Genomic DNA, 19,432 nt, shown 5'->3' with positions numbered 1-19,432 from the left:
TTTTTTGTTTTCAATCTCAGTATTGTGGGTATTTCTTTATGATGTCCTTTCCTTAACCATTTGGGAAATAATGCTTTACAAAGTCTTTCCTAATATTTCATGATTAGCCACAATTAACAATGTTGCCTTTTCAGAAATTTGAATATACCCGTAACACTTTGTATATCCTTAACACTTAAATAAAGTCTTAAAAAGTTTGGCACTATGATTCAAGGTTTTTGGCTGTGGTAACAAAAATTAAGGCTTATTTAAAAAAATTTTCTCATGTCCCACATCTGCCTATTAATTTTCCCTAATTGTTAAAAACTACAGGCACTGGATACATTCTTTAGTGCACAGCAATACCATAATCAAGATCTTCTGTCACTTTAGAGGTTCATGCAGCAGCTTTTCCTTGAACTTATAAACTACACAAACAATTTTCAAAGCACATCAGCTATCACACACATAGTTTGGGGACAATTTTCCAAAAGTATTTAACTTTGCCCTGAATATTTCCAAGACTCATTTACTTGGGTAAAAGGAGTCAAGACAAACACTATCAAATCCAGAATCTCCATAATCATGGTACTGGATTGGGACAGAATTTTAGAAACAAAAGAACAGAAACCATACCACTTTAAATGGCGACAATTCTTAAACAACAGGATTCTGAAAACCAATATTGGCACCTATTGCATACCTAATCATTTAATATTGATTGGGATCAAATTTTCACATAACCTGAATTTCTTCCCCAAAGCAACTATTGATGGAAAAAGCTAGTGTCACTAAAGAGGCAACTTTTCAATTCACTTCATTAAAATTCAGATTGATTTGGGTTTGTTGGGGTTTTTTTAAGTAATATAGGCTAACACTGTTCTAAATCTGATATTACAACTGTAATTCTTGACTGTACAGATTGTACACGAAGGTTTAGACACATGAAAAAGTAACACTCACAGAGACATAAAACACCTAAGTATAAAATATAAAGCAATGTAGTAGTTACTAAAATTACATGCTTTCTTATTGCTACAGTGATTTTTGCTCTTTTTTTCTTTTTACTGTACCACATGTTGTTCTAAGCATATAATTTGCATAAATTATTCAAGTTTAAGAAAAATCCACACATCTTTTCACTTTTAAGCTACTTATATAGTTTATATAAAAACAAACGTTTCTAAGGTATCTCTTTATTAAAAGAGAAATAAAAATGTCATTTGCAACTGGAATTCAGTGGCCAAATACAAGGGTTGTGTACACCTTGTCATTTTTATAATATTTTGCCCACTCAGTCTAGTGGAGGTTGGTGGGGATTCTGTCCAGTCTACAGAGGGTCACCATACCTGCACAGTGCCTATGTTTCTTCTTTTTGTTTTTGCAAAAAGGACTATGAATGACCAAAGACTAACATTTATAATTTGTAGCAAAATTTGGTTTATGTAGAAACAAGCCATGTTTTGCATTTGGAATAGAGATTTAAATGAGTTAAAGCTAAAATTAAAAAGCATGATGCTGCGACATCTGGTCACTTGTTGAAGACCTCACTTTTAAAGTGGTTAAGTTTGCACAATTTGTACTTTTTTTTTAAAACTAAACAGTATTTTTCCTTCTTTTATAAACCAGAAAAACTAAACTACAGATAAATTTCCCTACCATGAGCTAATGCTGCAGATAGGGTTGACAAAGCTGTACAGCGCAATCAAACATACTTACATCTTAGCTCATTTTACAGGTACAGCCATAATCAAGGCACAAAGATCTTCTACAAGTTTTTTTTTTTTCAGTAAAGTTGTACAAAATAATACATTTTACAGTCTGTACAAGAATAATAATCCAGCAGTAAAATAAAAAAAAAGGGGGGGGAGGAGAAAGAAGGGGAGAAAAAAAAACCTGTGAGGACAACTGTCCAGTTAATGATTTTTTTTATATATAGCAGACAGGATCATGAGTGGACAAACCGAAAACAGTGTGTGGTGAGCTCTCTGCAATCACAGGCTGTATGCAGTTCAAATAATAATGTCCAAGGTTGTCCTAAGACCAACAAAGCTGGATTTAAAAATACCCTTTTGAAAGGTAGCAGTAAGTTTTTGCACTAAGTCTGCTGTAGAATTGTCAGTATTTCCGTTCAAAGCCACATTACAGTCAGAGAACCAAACTTGGGTATCTTTCTTCACACTTGGTCTGTAACTCAGCACCTTCTCTCATCTGATGCAGTGAATGGATAAAAAGTTGAAATCATGGGTAATATGAGTTTGCCCATAATGGTTTTACATTACCAAATATTTCTCGCTCCATATGTGTGTGCATATGTGTATGTATGTATGTATGTGTTAACTTTTATTATTCCCCAATCCTTCATGGTGCTTCACACATTCAGGGCTTTATTTGTTATTTGATTCTGTTGCCGGTAATAATGTTAGGGAACCCAGGTGGAAATAGCCTATTTGGCTGGCCATTTTAAAACTGTCCAAGGGAGACAGAAGCAAGCTAAAAGTCTGCTATTGTCCAGCAAGGAAAAAAGGCGAGGGTGCAAATTGGAGGGAGACTGCATCAATTCTCTTCTACCCTATGTGGGCAAATATTTGTTTTGTGTTTTGTTTTCACATGAGAATTAAGGAGTCCAAAACACGGGAAAAAGTGCTCTCCATCACAATAACTCATATTGACGAAGGTGCATCCGTTGAATAATGTCCCGACAGTCATTGAAAACCCTTCTGATATTTTCTGTATCCACTGCACATGTGAAGTGGGGATAGCAGTAGTGCCTTCCATCTCCACTTGCTGTGCTGATTCTCTGGAGGAGTAAACAAGATTATATCAGGATAAACAAACACATTTAACTCTCATGACTTTATTTAGCAATGAAAATGTTTGAACAATAAAAATTTTGTGAAAGCTTGCACTGGAGACAGCACAAATAATGGATAGAAAATGCTTATCTTTAAAAATAAAATTTTAAAAATCAATACATGATTTTATATGATAGTGTAGGAACAAATAGAATCATCTTTTGGTCACAAACAGAAACACACACAAGAAGGCCTTTGGGTTATTTTTACCCAAGCTTGGTCAATGCATGCACATGCACACGCACACACACACACACACAGGAAATACAAACTAATTTTAATAACAGCCTATAAGAAAATTGAATTAGATGGGCAAATATTTTGAAGGTAGAATGATATACAAATGAAAGACATATGTATGAAAGAACAGGGACAAGAATTGCAGACAATGAGAAATCATGAAAAAAGCTGTAATTTGCCCTAGTAGAAGAAGAGTCTAAATAAATGAGATAACTCATCCTTTCAAGTATAAAAAAGAAGTTTAAAGTTAAAGCAAGCAGATCTAGTCCCAGAGTAGTCACTGTTTTCAAGTATATTTGGCAGTTTCTCCCCTTGGTGATTACTTATAATTGAGAATTGATTTTACTTTACACAAATTCATATTTCATTCCTTGCTTAGATGGAGACTATTCCAAGGGTATTAGTAGAATGTTTTACCTCAGATAGATTTTCTAGAAATTTGAATCACGGAATTCATAAAATTTGTCATGATAATTCCCACTATAAAACCATGAAAAAATGTCACTAAAAATTCGCATTAAATTCTTTGTAAACAAAACCCTCCAACCCCAAACAAACTCATTCACATTCAAGAGCAGATTATTAGATTGACAACTAGCCAAAGAAAAACATTGTAATTAAATAATCTATTGGGAAAACATTTTCTTCCATAGAAGTGCTAATAATTATCAATTATTATTGGCATTTAGCTCTATCTACTCTGTTAAGCATAAAACAGAGCTTAGTAAATTATATTATATATTAATGAAATAAAGCTAAAGACTGGGATAGTAATTTCCTGAAGGCAAAATTCCTAAAGACATAAAATTTCAAATACATAAATGAATATACTTACAAGAAATTCATCCCTAATAAAATACTTGGCCCTTGTAACTCTGGGATCCTCACCAGGTTCAGGTGTTGCTAATTGAGGGGGGAAAAAATCTTGTCAAATTATATATTAGTAAGGCAATACTATCAATGCATTTATGGTCTTAAAGTCCATAAATCTCAATCACAAGTTATTTCTTCTAAAATGAAGAGAAAGTTTCATAGAAAGTAAAATGCTTAGGTATGGCCACAAGAAACATTTTCTATAATATAATATGGTCAAGTTACAATTGCCTTTTTATTTCTAATGGGAGTTATTTATTTTTTTAACATCTTTATTATTTTATCTGCAATATACATGTGAAATATTTGTGACTGATTAGAGAGACAGCATGGTGCAATGGTTTGGAAGACCTAAGTTCCAATTTTATATTTGATATATACTAGTATATGGTTCTGGATAAACTATTTAACTTCCAGGTGACCCAGCAACTCTTTTTTTTTTTTTTTTTGGAACCCCTTTCTTCTGTTTTAGAATCAATACTATCATTGGTTCCAAGGCAGAAGAGCAGTACAGGCTAGGCAATGGGGGTTAAGTGATTTGCCCAGGGTCACCCAGTTAGGAAGTGTCTGAGGTCAAATTTGAACCCAGGACCTTGTAACTCCAGGCCTGGCTTTCAATTTACTCTGCCATCTAGCTGCCTCTAACTCTTTCTTCTTCTTCTTCTTCTTTTTTTAACCCTTACTTTTTGTCTTAGAATCAATACTTAATATTGATTCTAAAGCAGAAGAATGTTAGGGACTAGTCAATGGGGGTCAAATCATTTGCTTAGGGTCACACTGCTAGGAAACCCAGCAACACTTTATGGCTCTAAATTACAAAATTATTACTGATCTTTATTGGAAGAATAGGGAAATTACATACTGAGAGTTTCCTATACTGAAGAACTCATAAGTCTATAAGCCCTCTTTCTCCTGCTAACTATAAATCCATTGATTTATAATGTTACCATCAGGAATCATAGGACCCTTCAGAAATATAAAAGGGTGACAATACTTTGTATGTTACTACAGTAAGATGGTAACATAATATATTCTTTATGTCTAACTGAATAGTGTTTTGTGACATTTCACAAAATATCAAATAATTTTGGTGAGAATCTAATTGATTAAGATTTCCAATACAAATATTTAAAAATCATACTCACAACAAAAAACATATTTTAGGATGTATATGACTGGCCAAACTGACAGCCTTCTATTTGCTAATTTCAACTTGAGGAAGAAAATCTTACCATCATCTGGTGTGGTGTAGCGAGCAAATTCTGGAAAGTAGTCCTCAATTTTAGATTTCCCTGCCAAAACTTTCTCTGCTAATAAATCCTGTTTATTCAGGAATAGAATTACTGAAATGGTCCGTAGCCACCTACCAAAAATTGAAGCCCCAAAAAATTGTTAGATAGCTGGAAGGTATTAATAAAATAATATTCAGATCATATACTCATTTGAACAAAGCTGCAATATTTTTTATAGCATGTATCCTCAACCTCATGGCAAGGAGCTTTCTCTTCATTTTTTTTAGAGATTAATTAAATTTTGCCATATTTATAATCTATTATCCTCTAGGTCAGAGTTTTTTAAACATTTGGATAACTGTATTTCATTATAACTGGTTTCCTTTGTAATACTATATATCTTATTTTATGCATTTAAAAATATTCTTCTAGGAAGGGGTCTACAGATAACACCAGACTGCCAAAGGGATCCATGACACATAAAAAGTTAAAATCTCCTTCTCTAGGTTATTTGATATTTAAACAAGAATATTCCAAAATAAAGAGTAAGAAAACTATACTAAAATCAGAAGTACCATATTTAATAAAATCTAGTGATCTAAATGTTGCAGTGAGACATTGGGTAATATAAGTATAGTTCAGTTCATGGACCTGTTGTTCCAGATACTCTTGAAGAGGTTTAGCGCTTCTTGAAGCCGATTGGTCTGATTGTCCTCTCGAATAACCATGTTGTAGCTACTGCTGGCCACCACAAATATGATAGCAGTCACATCTACATGAGAAGAAATACAAAAGTTATTATTATTCCATTATACAACTCTTGTAAAAGCTTCAGTTTTGAATGTCAATCAAGAGAGAGATGGGCTGAATTTGAAAATACTTCTTCATCACTTATGCAAAGGAATCAAAAGAGAATCTAAAAAATGGAAATAGAAATTGAGAAAGAATGGAACAGATATTGAAGTGAACAACAAAGAAGGCTGGAAAGTGTCTAAAAGCAACCAAGAAAAAAAGATGTACAAAAAAAAGAACAAAAAAAGAGTTTTTTGAAGGAGAAAAAGAAAATGGAACAAAATTACTATTTAAAATAACTAGTCAGGAAAAGATACTTTGAGAAAAAGAACTATGTAATATTTCATTGTTGCATTTAGAAGTACATTTATGACTGCAGAAGCTGCATTCTGTGGAATAATCCATAGAATGTTTGTTGTTTTTTTTTTTTTGGAATGGTAATGCTTAGAGTAAGATAAATAGAGAAAAAGAATAAGAGGGTAAATGGATTCATCACAGAACATAACTAACATAGGAATAATCTTTAGCTACTCCTAAATACTATATGTAAAGAGGCTACTGTTTCTTTAAAGAAAGGATTTTTCTTGTAGATGCTTTGTAAAACTTTTCATTGTTAAGCTGCATATGATTAAAATATATGGTTTTCATATATAGTCCTCTTTTTCTGGTTTACTTTATATATGGAAATGTTATGAGGAGGGGTACTTGTAGACTTCAAAGTTAAAAAAAATATTTGCTGGTTCTATACCAATTACCAAAAAAATTCAAAATTTCTTATGATCACCAAACAAATTTCAAATTTGTTATAATGACATTTGAAAAGAACCCCATAATCTGTCATCAACTTAACCTTTCCAACTTTTCCTCCTATTATCCTACATTATATGCCTTACAATCTAGTCAAATGCACATGCTGAGTTCTCATTTCTGTGCTATTGCTTACTGCTGCCTTTGCCTTGAAGTCCTTCCATGATCTCTGTCTATTAATATCCTAATCATGTTTAAAGGACCAAGGGAAAATGTTACCTCCTCTATGAAACCTTTGATGATGTCTCCGTAGTTTGAAGTAACCTTTTCTTCATCTAACCTCTCATAATTTTATTTTATCCCCTTTTATGAGGTTTATCACATTTTACCTATATATTATACTTATATCAAATCTCTTCTACTAGAATATGCTCTGTGAAGGCAGGCACTCTTTTTATATTCTTCTTTGTGCCTGATATGGTGCTTTGAATAAGCATTCAATAAATGAATAGTCTTTTGCTATGAAACTATTCCAGTAGCTCACTGATTACTTAGTCTCAGTGGGACTAGAAATATATTTGGTAATATAGAAGATGAAATTTTGTTCAATACAGTAAAACTCCAGAACACTTCTTTCCTGTTTAACAATGGTGTCCAAGAAATGTTACTGAGTAATTTCACACTATTAGTCCTTTAAATATACTTTTCTGCTATAAAGTTTAAAAAATTGTTCCAATCTAACCACAAAACTTTTGTTATAGAAACAAAAACATTGTTTCTATAAACCTTACCATTATTCTATCTCACTGAAATGGCCACTTTTAAAAGCTGCCTCCAAACAAAAAATTAAATGACAATACAGCTCGGGCAGAGAATAAAAAAATGATGATGTCTTGTGACCAATTATATTATAGAAGTAACTTTTTAAGAAGAATGGAATCATATTGAAATACTAAAATGGATCAAAAGAGATAATCATGTGAGAAAATCCACAAATCAGAAGGGTATCTAGGTGAGGTTCAATGGCAGGAGAAATGGAAGTGCTGTTGTAGTAAGATATACTATGGTCTGCATGGCCAAAAACAGAAGATAGTTAATGAGTTCTGGAAACATAACAAGTGTAGGAAAAAGTATGACAGTGATGGAGCATTCCAACTAATTGGATATCTGCTGGAGCAAATAAACCCACTATTGTATAGTTTGGGAGAGATAGTATATTGTTCATGATGAGACTATGAGACTAGATTTCAATGTTCAGAAAAAGTTAGTCTCCCATGGCCTAAAATTTTAGAGGGAAGTCTTTAGAGTGATGGACTACTCAAAACAATCCTGATAACACAAATATAAATGAATATGATGAATAAAAGAAGATGAAATGCAGTCTGTAGGAGAATAACAGAGGAAAGATAGGGAAATTATAAATAAGGGAAAAGATGCAGTAATGTGGGGAATTTATAAACCAATTTTTATTTTTAAAAGGGCTGTTTACAAAATAGAGACAAGGGTAACCAAGCAAGGATTAATACAAAAGAGTGCTGCTATCCTATAACAATACTAAGGATCCACTAAGGTTGGGAAGAGTTGAAGTTTAGTGATGAACAACAAGGAAAATAAAACAAGCTCTCTTAATTTGTCTGGGTAAGACAAGAGAGAGAGAAAATAGGACATAGGACTTATGGCATGGGGCATATGAGATGAAGATAATGAGAAAGTGGGACTACAAAGTTTTAACTTTGTTTCTGTTTTTTTCTATCAAAGAGAATAATCTTCAGACTAGGAAACAGAGAACTGAAATGTTTTATAGGTAAATGAAATTCAAGATAATCAAAGAAATTGTAAAAAAACACCTAAATGTCAAAAATAATTCAAGTTCTTAATAATTCAATCCAGGCTATGGATAAACAATACCCTAGGTCAGTGGTGTCAAATTCAAATAGAAAACAGAGATCCCTAAATTGCATATAAGGATCCTTGTGGGCTGAATGTTAACTTAGAAAACCATATATTAATATTAGTTAGGTTCAATTGTACTTTTGTTTTGTTAAATATTTCCTAGTTGTATTTTATTGTGGTTTAGACTGCACTTGGGAGTGTTGTGGCCTGTGGGTTACATATTTGTCACCTCTATCCTAAAATACTAAAATAATTTGTTTATAATTTGGCTGATGTGCTATCAGTAATCCTTGAAAAACTATAGAGAATAGGATATGTGCTATATGACTGGACACAGAAAGATGTGATCCCAATTTCCAAAAAGGAAAAGGTGAATTCTTCAAACTATAGACAAGTGACGTTGGCTTCAATTTCTAGCAACAGTTTAGAATTGAGTATTATTAATGACTTGGTTTATAGTTACTCAAAGGAAATGATAATCAGTGAGAGTCAGCATGGTTTCCTAAAGAATAGGCAGGATATGCCAATGTGACCTAATTTCATGTCATGACTAGGTAACTATTCTGGTAAATTAGGGGAATGCTGCAGCCATAATATATACCTAATTTAATCAAGACATTTGATGGAGGTTTAGGATACCTTGTGATATCAGTTAAATAGGAATACAATTAGGAAGACTCAGAAATCTTTGAATGATAGGACATAGAAAATAGTTATTTAGTTCAGTATTAATGTGGAAGGTCTATAATAGGAATTTGCTTATGGCTTTGTACTACTTAAATAGTATTATCAATACAATTCCACAAGGTGGAATAGTTCACACCTTGTATGACAGTGTGGATCCAATAAAGGTTTAATTAAACTAGAAGGAACAATTGGCCTAAGTCTGATATGGATAAATATAAATTTCTATACCTAAGTACAAAAGACAAAACAACATGATAGGGAAGAAAAACTTGACACCATTTAAAATGGAAACAGACCTGAGGATTTTAGTGGGATATAATAAGTTTACTCTATTTAGTGTGATTTGAAGGTTGTTGGCCAGTTGTGTCTGACTCTTTGTGAAGCCACTTGGGGTTTTCTTGGCAGACACGGGAGTGGTTTGCCTAGGGTCCTACATCTAGTAAGTGTCTGAGGCTGGATTTGAAATCAGGTCTTCCTGACTCCAGGCCTGGTGCTCTATTCACTGTGCTACCTTGCTGCCTTACAGTGTGATAGAGCAGTCAAAAAAAGTTAATGTGGTCTTAGATGGCATTAATATAAGTGTAGCATTCATAATGAGAGAGAAGAGAATCCTACCCTACTACTATGTCAGTAATCTGGAATCCTAAATTTAGTTTTGGACTTTATATTTTAGGAAGGACACTAATAAACTCCAACGAATCCAAAAGAAGGCAAATAGTATAGTAAAGGCCTCAAAACCATGCCATATAAGAACTAATTGGAGGCACTTGGTGTGCTCATTTTAGAGAAGAGAAGGCCTTTTGGGAACAGGATAATGGTTTTTAAACTTTAAAATGTCCATATAATGTGGAATTCAATTTAGACATTCACTATGTATTTACCATGTATAAGGCACTGTGCTAGGTGCTGGAGGAAGCATTTGTTTTGCTTGGGACTAGGGGATAGAACTAGGAAGAATGGGTAGAAAATTGCAGAAAAGTTTGTCTTTGAGCCAAAAGCCACTTAATTAAAATTGTTCCAAAGTGTATGTGCTACCCAGGGACATAATGCCCAAGCACTGGAGGTCTTTATGAAGAGGCTGAACATTTTGGGTATGTTGTAGAGAAGATTCCTGTTTAATTATGAGTTATACTAGATGACCTCTGAAGTCTCTTCTCTCCTCAAATAATCTGCTTAGCATGACTGAATAACTTTTAAAAATGTTATCTTCATTTCCTCAACTGATCAGATTGATACCAAGACAAACTCCAAAACATAAAAATAGTTGTCTTTATGGAACATTAAATTGATACAGTAATATTTTTATAAATGACCCTTCTGGGGAAAAAAAAGTCAACTTCTACTCTACAATTCATTAAAGTTCAGCTCCTTGAAGTTCACCTTTGCCACTGAGTATATGATATCATTAAATAAAGATGAATCCAACTCCTTTTTTCAAAGTATACCTGGACAGATAATGAGCTGGCCTAACATGGCTAGAATGCTGGGTAGCAGGGAATGTAATAATTTCATGTTAGTGGTTGCCAACCCTTTCTTGAAAATCCTTCAGCCTCTGATTACTTAAACAGTGTTATCAGGTAAGCCTTCCAAACTACTTAAGAGCAATACTTACATTAGCATTTTGGTTTGTTTGTTGTTTGGGGGGAAGAACCAAACTGCCCGCAGACAAATGACTTTAAGAGTTTTTACATTTAATATGTTTTTTTAATGAAAGTAGCAATTGAATCGATAATTATTACATATTATGTGTATATCCATATCCTAGCCAACTACTAAATACATTTTCCTTTTTCCTAAATTGGATCAAATAAAAAATTGGAAACTTAGAAATAAGATTTTAAAGTATAACAGATGTGATGGGAGAAAAAATTTACAAATAAAGAAATCTATTTCATGAGAAAAGCAATTAAAAATGAAGTAAAAGGTTATTTCTTTTGTTCTTTGGAATTAGAATAAAGTTTAACTATTCTTAAGAGAATCAATTTCAAATCATACCATTAAAACACTGGATCCATTTTCTACGTTCATCTCGTTGTCCTCCGACATCAAACATGCTGGTGAAGAGAAATATTGAGTCACTTACAGAGGCTAAAAATTTATTTTATTTTTTTATTTTTATTTTTTTTTAATTTTAAACCCTTAACTTCTGTGTATTGACTTATAGGTGGAAGATTGGTAAGGGTAGGCAATGGGGGTCAAGTGACTTGCCCAGGGTCACACAGCTGGGAAGTGTCTGAGGCCGGATTTGAACCTAGGACCTCCTGTCTCTAGGCCTGGCTCTCAATCCACTGAGCTACCCAGCTGCCCATTTTATTTTATTTTTTTAAAACCCTCACCTTCCGTCTTGGAGTCAATACTGTGTATTGGCTCCAAAGCAGAAGAGTGGTAAGGACTAGGCAATGGGGATTAAGTGACTTGCCCAGGGTCACACAGTTAGGAAGTGAGGCCAGATTCGAACCTAGGACCTCCCATCTCTAGGCCTGGTTCTCAATCCACTGAGCAACCCAGCTGCCCCCCAGAGGCTAAAATTTTAAAAGTTATTACTAAGCCATCAAGAAAATTTAAGCTTGCACATCTTATTCAAAGTGTTTAGAAAAGTCATATTTTTCAGTTGAAGCATGATCTCGTTTTTCTTCCCCAAAGCCAAAGAAAGTTTAGTTCCTGAATAAGCTAGGATAATTTAGATCATAAAATTAAAGAAATAAAAAACAAATAAATAATAGACTTGTTTATATCAAACAATGGTTCATCTATTTAATTGTTCTTGAAAGAAATTTCCAACAATATTATATTATATTGTTATTTGTCCTAAAACCAGGAAGACAATTAAAATAATTATTTCTAATATAGAAATTAGTGGGGCTGTGTGAAAGCTTCTAATATAATTATTTTCTACAAAAGCTCATCAATTTCAATTGAGCTAAATCAAGATGAATACTTTCAATAACTGATCAGTGTCCTAATTAGTCTAAGTTAGAGGTAAGATGAATATACCAGTAGCAGAATTCTAAGAGAAAATAAGCTCCTTAAGGACAAAGGCTGTTTCGGTTTTCGTTTTGTAACACTAGTACCTAGATACTTAATAGATGCTTGCTGACTAATACTAAAAGAAATGGAATCATTTGCAATTTCATTTACCTAAGAAAACATGCAGAGATTTTGAATATATTGATTTTCAAAATACATTTCATTTTTGCTGTACTGGAAATGATGGGAAGCATCATTTGTGTGGTGTGGCAGAAAGTGCCCCGAGACAAAGGAGCTATGTTCACATTCTTCCTTTGACATTTACTACCTGTGTGACTTTATGCAAATCATGTAACCTCCTTGGGCACCTGTAACGTGAGACTGGATAAGATAACCTCTGAGGTTACTTCTAATTCTAGATCCATGACCTTATGCTTAACACAGAAACATGGTTACAGTTAAACAGCAAAGATCATTCAAAGGCCACTTATACAAATAAATAAATAAACAGTGGGAATGATCGAATGTGGAGAGTTAGAATCTTCTAAGGCAAAGGTACTATATAAAATCATCTTTTGACAGGGTTGAAAGTGAAAGGAATTAACTAGGATCAAGCAATTCAATTCACAAGTAATTGTTAAAGGAATCTATAAACCTACTATATTCCAGAAACTGTACTAGGTGCTGGGAATACAAAGGCAAAAATAAAAATAGTCCTTGCTCTCATACAGTTTTCACGCCACTGCCAGTCTATAATGAAATTATAGTTCTTACAAGGAAACCTGACACAGTTTCTGTATAAAGGAGAAGGGTTATTCACTACATATTTATTTCATTTATGAATTTTAAAATAAAAACAATATTAAAGATTATGTTTTAAGCTGGACATCTTAAAGTATATTGTTAACTAGATTTACTATTTTTTTTAATAGTTTTGGCCTTTTCACAAAAAAGTGAGAAAAAGAAACCTTTAATCCCATGATATTACCAGTGCCATCACAATGCCTAATAAGCATATTTTTCTTTTCTGTTTGTTGGCATTGATCAATAAACAATTGCTTATTTTAGCTTGGACAGAAATATATTTTTATGTGACAAAAGCAATCATTTTTCAAATTAAGTGCCAAAGAGAAATTAATTTTACTATTACTAATATTTGTAACTCACATTAATGTAGTTTTTCAAAGTCAACAAGCATTTTTTGACAACAGCTCTGTGAAACAGGTTCTTGCACAAAAATACAGAAGCAACTCCATAACTTTCTTTTAATGGAAATCTTTTAAGAGTTTCATGTTTCAATTCTTTTCAGTAAACTACTGGAAAGACAAGCAGAAAGAGAGAAGAGAAACTAATGCCTTCACTTACTGAAAATTTACTTTATCCACTTGAAATTTGGTTTCAAAAATTCCTGATGTCAATACTCTGCATCTGAGAAGATCCTAAAAAAAGAAATGAAAGTCAGTAAATTATAATGATTAAGAACAAAGGACAATATAATTTTTATTAAAAAATCTTGTTTTTACATATTCAATAAAATGAGTAAGGCAAAGTCAGAAAAAAAAGCATTAAATTGTGGCTGAGGAGCCATAGTAATCAACACTGATGAAACAAATAGGAAACCTAAGCCCCCACTACAGATATTAGAAGAATAAGGGTTTTAGAAAGACTGGTTGACAAGATATCCAATTAAGCTACCTCAACTATCCCTCAGTTTGATCTAAATTATTAGCTGAGTTCAGGACCAATAATGAAGTCAGAAATACTGGAAATAATTGATAGTTTATGAAATTAAAATATTTATTTTAGGATAAAACAATAATATTCAATTTGAGATTTATACAAATTTTCCTCCCTTATGCCCAATATGAAGGTAAATTAACATTTTTTGTCTTCTCTTCAATGTCAAAAGCATTAAGTTACTCTCTTTAATAACAGAAAAAAATCATCATACTACAGTAATTTCTTAAAAAGAAAAAGACTAAAGGTGGGCATCTTAGAACTTATTCTTATAGTTCATATTTTCTGTCTCTAGGTTAGCTATATAGGGCATTTAGAAAGATAATTGCTGCAAGTTTTGATCTTCATGTGTTAATGAATCATGATGATAAGCTGTTATTTTTTGTGACTAGACATGATGATTTTATTGATGTAGGGAAATCTTAAGTGAGGAAACTCCCTCAATCAATGCAAATTGGCAAATGTTCCTTGGCTTATAGCATTATAGTATTATAGCTTATAGTATTGCTTGAGGCTCTGAGAAGTAAAGTGATTTGCCAAGAGTCACAAATCCAATATGCATTAGGAGCAGACTGGAACTTAGGCCTTCCTGATATCTGCTATTCTGCACTGTCTTCAAGCCTTTAATTAATGTTTAAGATAAATGTGTGGAGATTACAGTTTTAAATGCTTTTTGAAGCAAGATGTGATTTATATCTCAGAATTTTAAAAAAGCGCTTTCCCAATAAGAATGATATATAGTGATAATATAAAATGGGTTATATGAAAATTGAATAATCAAAACAAATTCGCAAAATTAAATGTACAAAAAGAAAAAACCCGGAACACTTGATATTGATATCAAGGAAAGTACTGAAAAGAAAAACTATCTCTATAGAAAAGCTGGAACTTTGATAAAGATTACCTCTAGATTGTGAGGCTATGAAAAGGGTGATCATTAATTTCTTCCTTTTTTTAAACCCTTACCTTCTGTCTTAGTATCAATTTGATGACAGAAGAGCAGCAAAGGCTCAGCAAATAGGGTTAAATGACTTCTCCCAGGGTCACATATATAGGAAATGTCTAAGGTCAAATTTGAACCCAGATCCCCTCAACTCCAGGCCTGGAGTGCTATCTAATATGCTACCTAACTGCCTTAATCATCAACATCTAAGGAAGTTTCCTAGGATTTTCATTATAATAAAAACAATTCAATTATAACAAAGAATGAGTCCTCATGGACACCTCCTGATTATCCACAGTAAATGCATAAATCCAAGCAAGGCTTCTTCCTATCAATTAGCAAAATTTAATTCCACAAAATTCAGGAAATTAAATAAGTAATTTTAATATCTGACTAAGGGAAACAGGAAGAAATCTAGAGCTCAATATACATACATATATATTGCTAAAATAATTTAATATGCTTTAAAATTAAACAGAAATAATTTTTGGATTACATATTTTTTTAGACTTAGTTATGCTACAGCTTACGTCCACTGGTATAGATAAATGACGATTTAATTTATCTTTTTAATCAAAGATATTTTTATTTTCCCAATTAGAAGTAGTAATAATTTTCGACATACATTTTCTGAAATTATAAGATACAAATTGTCTCTCTCCTCTCAGAGGTGGTAAGCAATTTGATCTGGGTTATACATGTACATTTGAATTTTTTTGAAAAATGAGACCACATAAATTTTTGTCCCAGTCCTGTTTAGACTCCCTAATATTTAAAATTAATAAATAATATATATCTTATTATCTCAAGGGGATAAAAATTGTTTCATATTATCTAGAACAAGTAAACAAAAATTATACTTAATAAACCTTCTAATATTTGTATAGAGTTTTGCAGTTTACAAAAAGTTTTCAATTAAATTCTCTGATTTGACCCTTATAGTGAGTTTTTTAGGTTATATGGAAGGGAGGGAGGGAGAGAAAGTAGGCATAAAGAAATGAAAGAAGAAAGGAAGGGAGCCTGATAGCTGCAAAGACTTGCTCATGGTCTCATACAATTTATAAACTCACAGAATGTCAGGGCTAAAATGGATCTCTAACATCACTTAGCCAAACTCTCTAATTTTGCAGATGTAGAAAATAAGGCCTTAAAGTCCTCTGACCACAGCAAATTAGAGCCATGAAACAGCACCCTTTCCATTGTACTATGGTACAATTTGTTACTTAGTATTGAGCTATTTGGGACCAAGGTATTCCTGGGGGAAGACCAACTTGTATTATAGTGTCTTCTATTTCCCAAATGCTTAATGAATCAATCACATATTTGTTGAGAAACTATAGTGTGTGTTCAATAAACACTGTTTCAACACAGCCTAAAAAGGTTAATTTCAGAAAATTAGTTTTAGAAAGGAGTAGAAAATCTTAGAGAATGATTTTCCTATGCCTAAAAATACAATAAAATGCCAATATTTTTTAAAAATGTTTTTTTCATTTTAGCTAATGAATTAACTATATGTTTATATGTATACCAGAGACAGGCTATTCTCTTGTCACTATCCCTCCAAGTAAATAATTTACTTGAATAAAATGTAACTAAGGCAATATTGCATATTAGTTCATCAAAGGCTGACAGAATTGACCAAAAACCAATTTCTACAAAGTCCATGATATCTACCAATGTTTCTTAAATGACTTAAGATCAAGTAACAAAAAAATTTGACACCTATTATATTTCATTAAATCATTATCAATACAACAAAAATTAGACAATAGCTTACTACTGGACCCTATAGATACAAAGGCAAAAGTGAAAACAGTTCTTATTCTTGTCAGATACTCATATTTCTACATTATGATCACCCTCATCATAATTTTTTATAATAGTGTATATTTCCACTTAAGAGAAATGAAATTTATGAACATAATTATCAACTTCAAACACTTTTTTCATTTTTTTAAAGCATCCTACTTTTAAGAAGAATTTCACTCACTTGGTCAGATGGTGTATATTCATTTTGTTTGACTACATCAATCTTGTCTAGAAAGCTGAAAGAAAAATAAAATTATTTAAATATTATATGTCTGTCGACTGCAAGCCATTATAAAAATATGCCTTTTATCAGAATGATTATCATACATATTTATATTATACTATGTCAATGGGAATTTTCTTTGATTAATTTTATAACTCATCAAATGCTTTTAAGACATTAAATAAAATCATTTGAAATTAGGAACTCTAGAAATTCATCTAGCAATCTATGGATAGAGACTAAAACTTATATTCCAAAAAAACAAAAAAACAAAACAAAAAAACAAAACAAACCCAACCCACAAAGGAAGATAGAACTCTGAAATCTACATATATTTTATGAACTAAAAATATTGCTACAGACTACACCATGAAACTTCAGAGCATTATAGGTCTATAACCATTATATGGTAAAGTGCAGTGTTTTTTGTTGTTAGGTTTGTTGGTTTTTTTTTGGTGAGGATTCTGTTGTACATCTGAATGGGATTTAAGGAAACCAAGCTGAATTTGCCATTACTGTCCAGCAGAGGGCCAAAAGCACAATTTTCCATAATTTTTGTCTGTTATAGTAACATTTCCAAGAAAAAAACATTGAAATGTGAGTTTTTAAATGATCTCTCTATGGAGATATCCCTAAGTTTCAATCTATATGTTAAATCAATAATTTGAACTTACTTAATTTGTCCTATGTACTTAATATGAGTAAGTATGAAAGAAATATAAGCCATGGTTTATATCCATAAAGATACTTATCACCTACTTCAGGAGACAGTTCTAAGGTATATTAACTAACCAGTGAATAATATAGCTTTGTGTATGAGAATTATATATCAACATAAAGTGTTAAATCATATGTAATAGATAATTTTAAAACAACAATATGTAAGTTATGGAGAAAATATGGACAACAATGGAAAGAATTAGAGAATGAAAGATTTGTATAGGTTCTAATCAAAAGGTTTCACATAGGAGCTAACAATTTGCTTTGACACTAAAAAACAATGCCTAGACTTTGATTACTACTTTCCTCTTTTAGCTAAAATACTTGAAAAATTGTAATGTAAAAAGTCTTTTATATCAATCATCACTGGGCTAGATGATCTGAAATCTGAGAATCATCAATATAGGGAAGCTGATTACCCTTAAATGTAGGTGCCCCACAGGGATCTCTGTCCTCTTCTCTTTTCTCTCTATACTAAATCATTTGGTGATTTTAATTTCCATATCTATGTTATTGATTCTCAAATCTGTCTATCCCGCTGTAAACTATGTTAACTTCCAATCTTTCATCTCCAACTGTCTTTCACACATCTCAAAGTGAAAAGTCAATGTCCAAAACAGAACTCATTATCTTTTTCTTCTAAATTTAACCCCTTCTTACTTCCCTTTTATTGTTGAGAGCAATACTACCACCTTCTCACAATCTAGTCATCCTGTACTCCTCACTAATCTCTCAGCCCACATATAGAATTTATTGCCAAGGCAGGTCAATTTCACCTTTACATCATCTCTCAAACATGTTCCATTCTCTCTTCTACACTGCCACCACTCTGGTCCAGACTCTCATCATCTCATGGTTGGTTTATGGCAATAGTCTGCTGAAGGGTCTGTCTGTCTCAAGTTTCTCTCCACTCTAATCCATCCTCCATTCAGTAATTTTCTTAACATGCAGGTCTAAACATATCATCATCAACTACTCAGTAAACTACATTGGCTTCCTATTACCTCAAGGTTTAAAGACAAAAACTTCTGTTTAGCATTAAAGCCCTATGAAACTTACCCATCCCCTATCAATTTTCTACTGTTTTCTTAACTCCTTGCTACATATTTATCAATTTGGTGATACTAGATTCCTGGCTGTTCCACAAACAGGACAGTCCCTCTTAGCTCTGGAGATGTTCTCTGGCTATTTCTCCATGACTAGAATGTTCTTCCTCCTCTTTTCTGCTGATTTCCCTGACTTTCTTTAGTTCCAGAAAAAAATTCCATCTTCTATAGGAAGCTTTTCCCAATCACTCTCAATTCTAGTACTTACTCTCTGTTAATCATTTCCTATTTGTCCAGTATATAGCTTGTTTGTACACATTTGCTTGTCATTATCTCTCCCCCCCCCCCATTAGACTATAAGCTCTTTGAAGGCAAGGGATATTGTTTGCCTCTTTTTGTATTCCTACTTCTTGGTGCAGTGCCCTGCATAGTAAACACTTAATAGAAGTTAACAGACTGATGGATAGATAAAAGTTGATCAGATCAATAAGCTAAATAGTAGAACAGATGGGAAAGAAAAGAGGGCCCAAGACAGGGTTTTGGGGGACATTCAGCATTAATAGGCATGACCTAGATGAAACAAAAGAGAATGAGATGGAGCTGTCAGGCAGGAGAAGAACCAGGATGGAATAATGTCGAGAAAATTGAGAGAGAAGATGATCAAGAATGAGAGGCTGATTAATAGTGTC

General features: G+C 32.6%; 1 protein-coding gene across 2 annotated transcripts in view; it reads right to left on the bottom strand.

The window, feature by feature from the left end:
- Positions 1–494: 494 nt before the first annotated feature.
- Positions 495–19,432, bottom strand: part of GNAS (GNAS complex locus) — a 186,681-nt gene continuing 167,743 nt past the window's right edge. For both annotated transcript variants that reach the window (XM_044663855.1, XM_044663853.1), the window contains 7 exons: positions 16,936–16,990; positions 13,631–13,704; positions 11,294–11,352; positions 5,831–5,951; positions 5,180–5,310; positions 3,910–3,977; positions 495–2,779 (listed from right to left, as the gene is read on the bottom strand). In XM_044663855.1, coding sequence (XP_044519790.1) covers positions 2,633–2,779; positions 3,910–3,977; positions 5,180–5,310; positions 5,831–5,951; positions 11,294–11,352; positions 13,631–13,704; positions 16,936–16,990 — 655 coding nt within the window. In that variant the 3' untranslated portion in view covers positions 495–2,632. The remainder of the gene's footprint in view (positions 2,780–3,909; positions 3,978–5,179; positions 5,311–5,830; positions 5,952–11,293; positions 11,353–13,630; positions 13,705–16,935; positions 16,991–19,432) is intronic.

Source organism: Gracilinanus agilis, chromosome 2, assembly GCF_016433145.1.
Source record: "Gracilinanus agilis isolate LMUSP501 chromosome 2, AgileGrace, whole genome shotgun sequence".
Lineage (NCBI taxonomy): Eukaryota > Metazoa > Chordata > Mammalia > Didelphimorphia > Didelphidae > Gracilinanus > Gracilinanus agilis.
This window is presented reverse-complemented; position numbering and strand designations above follow the sequence as displayed.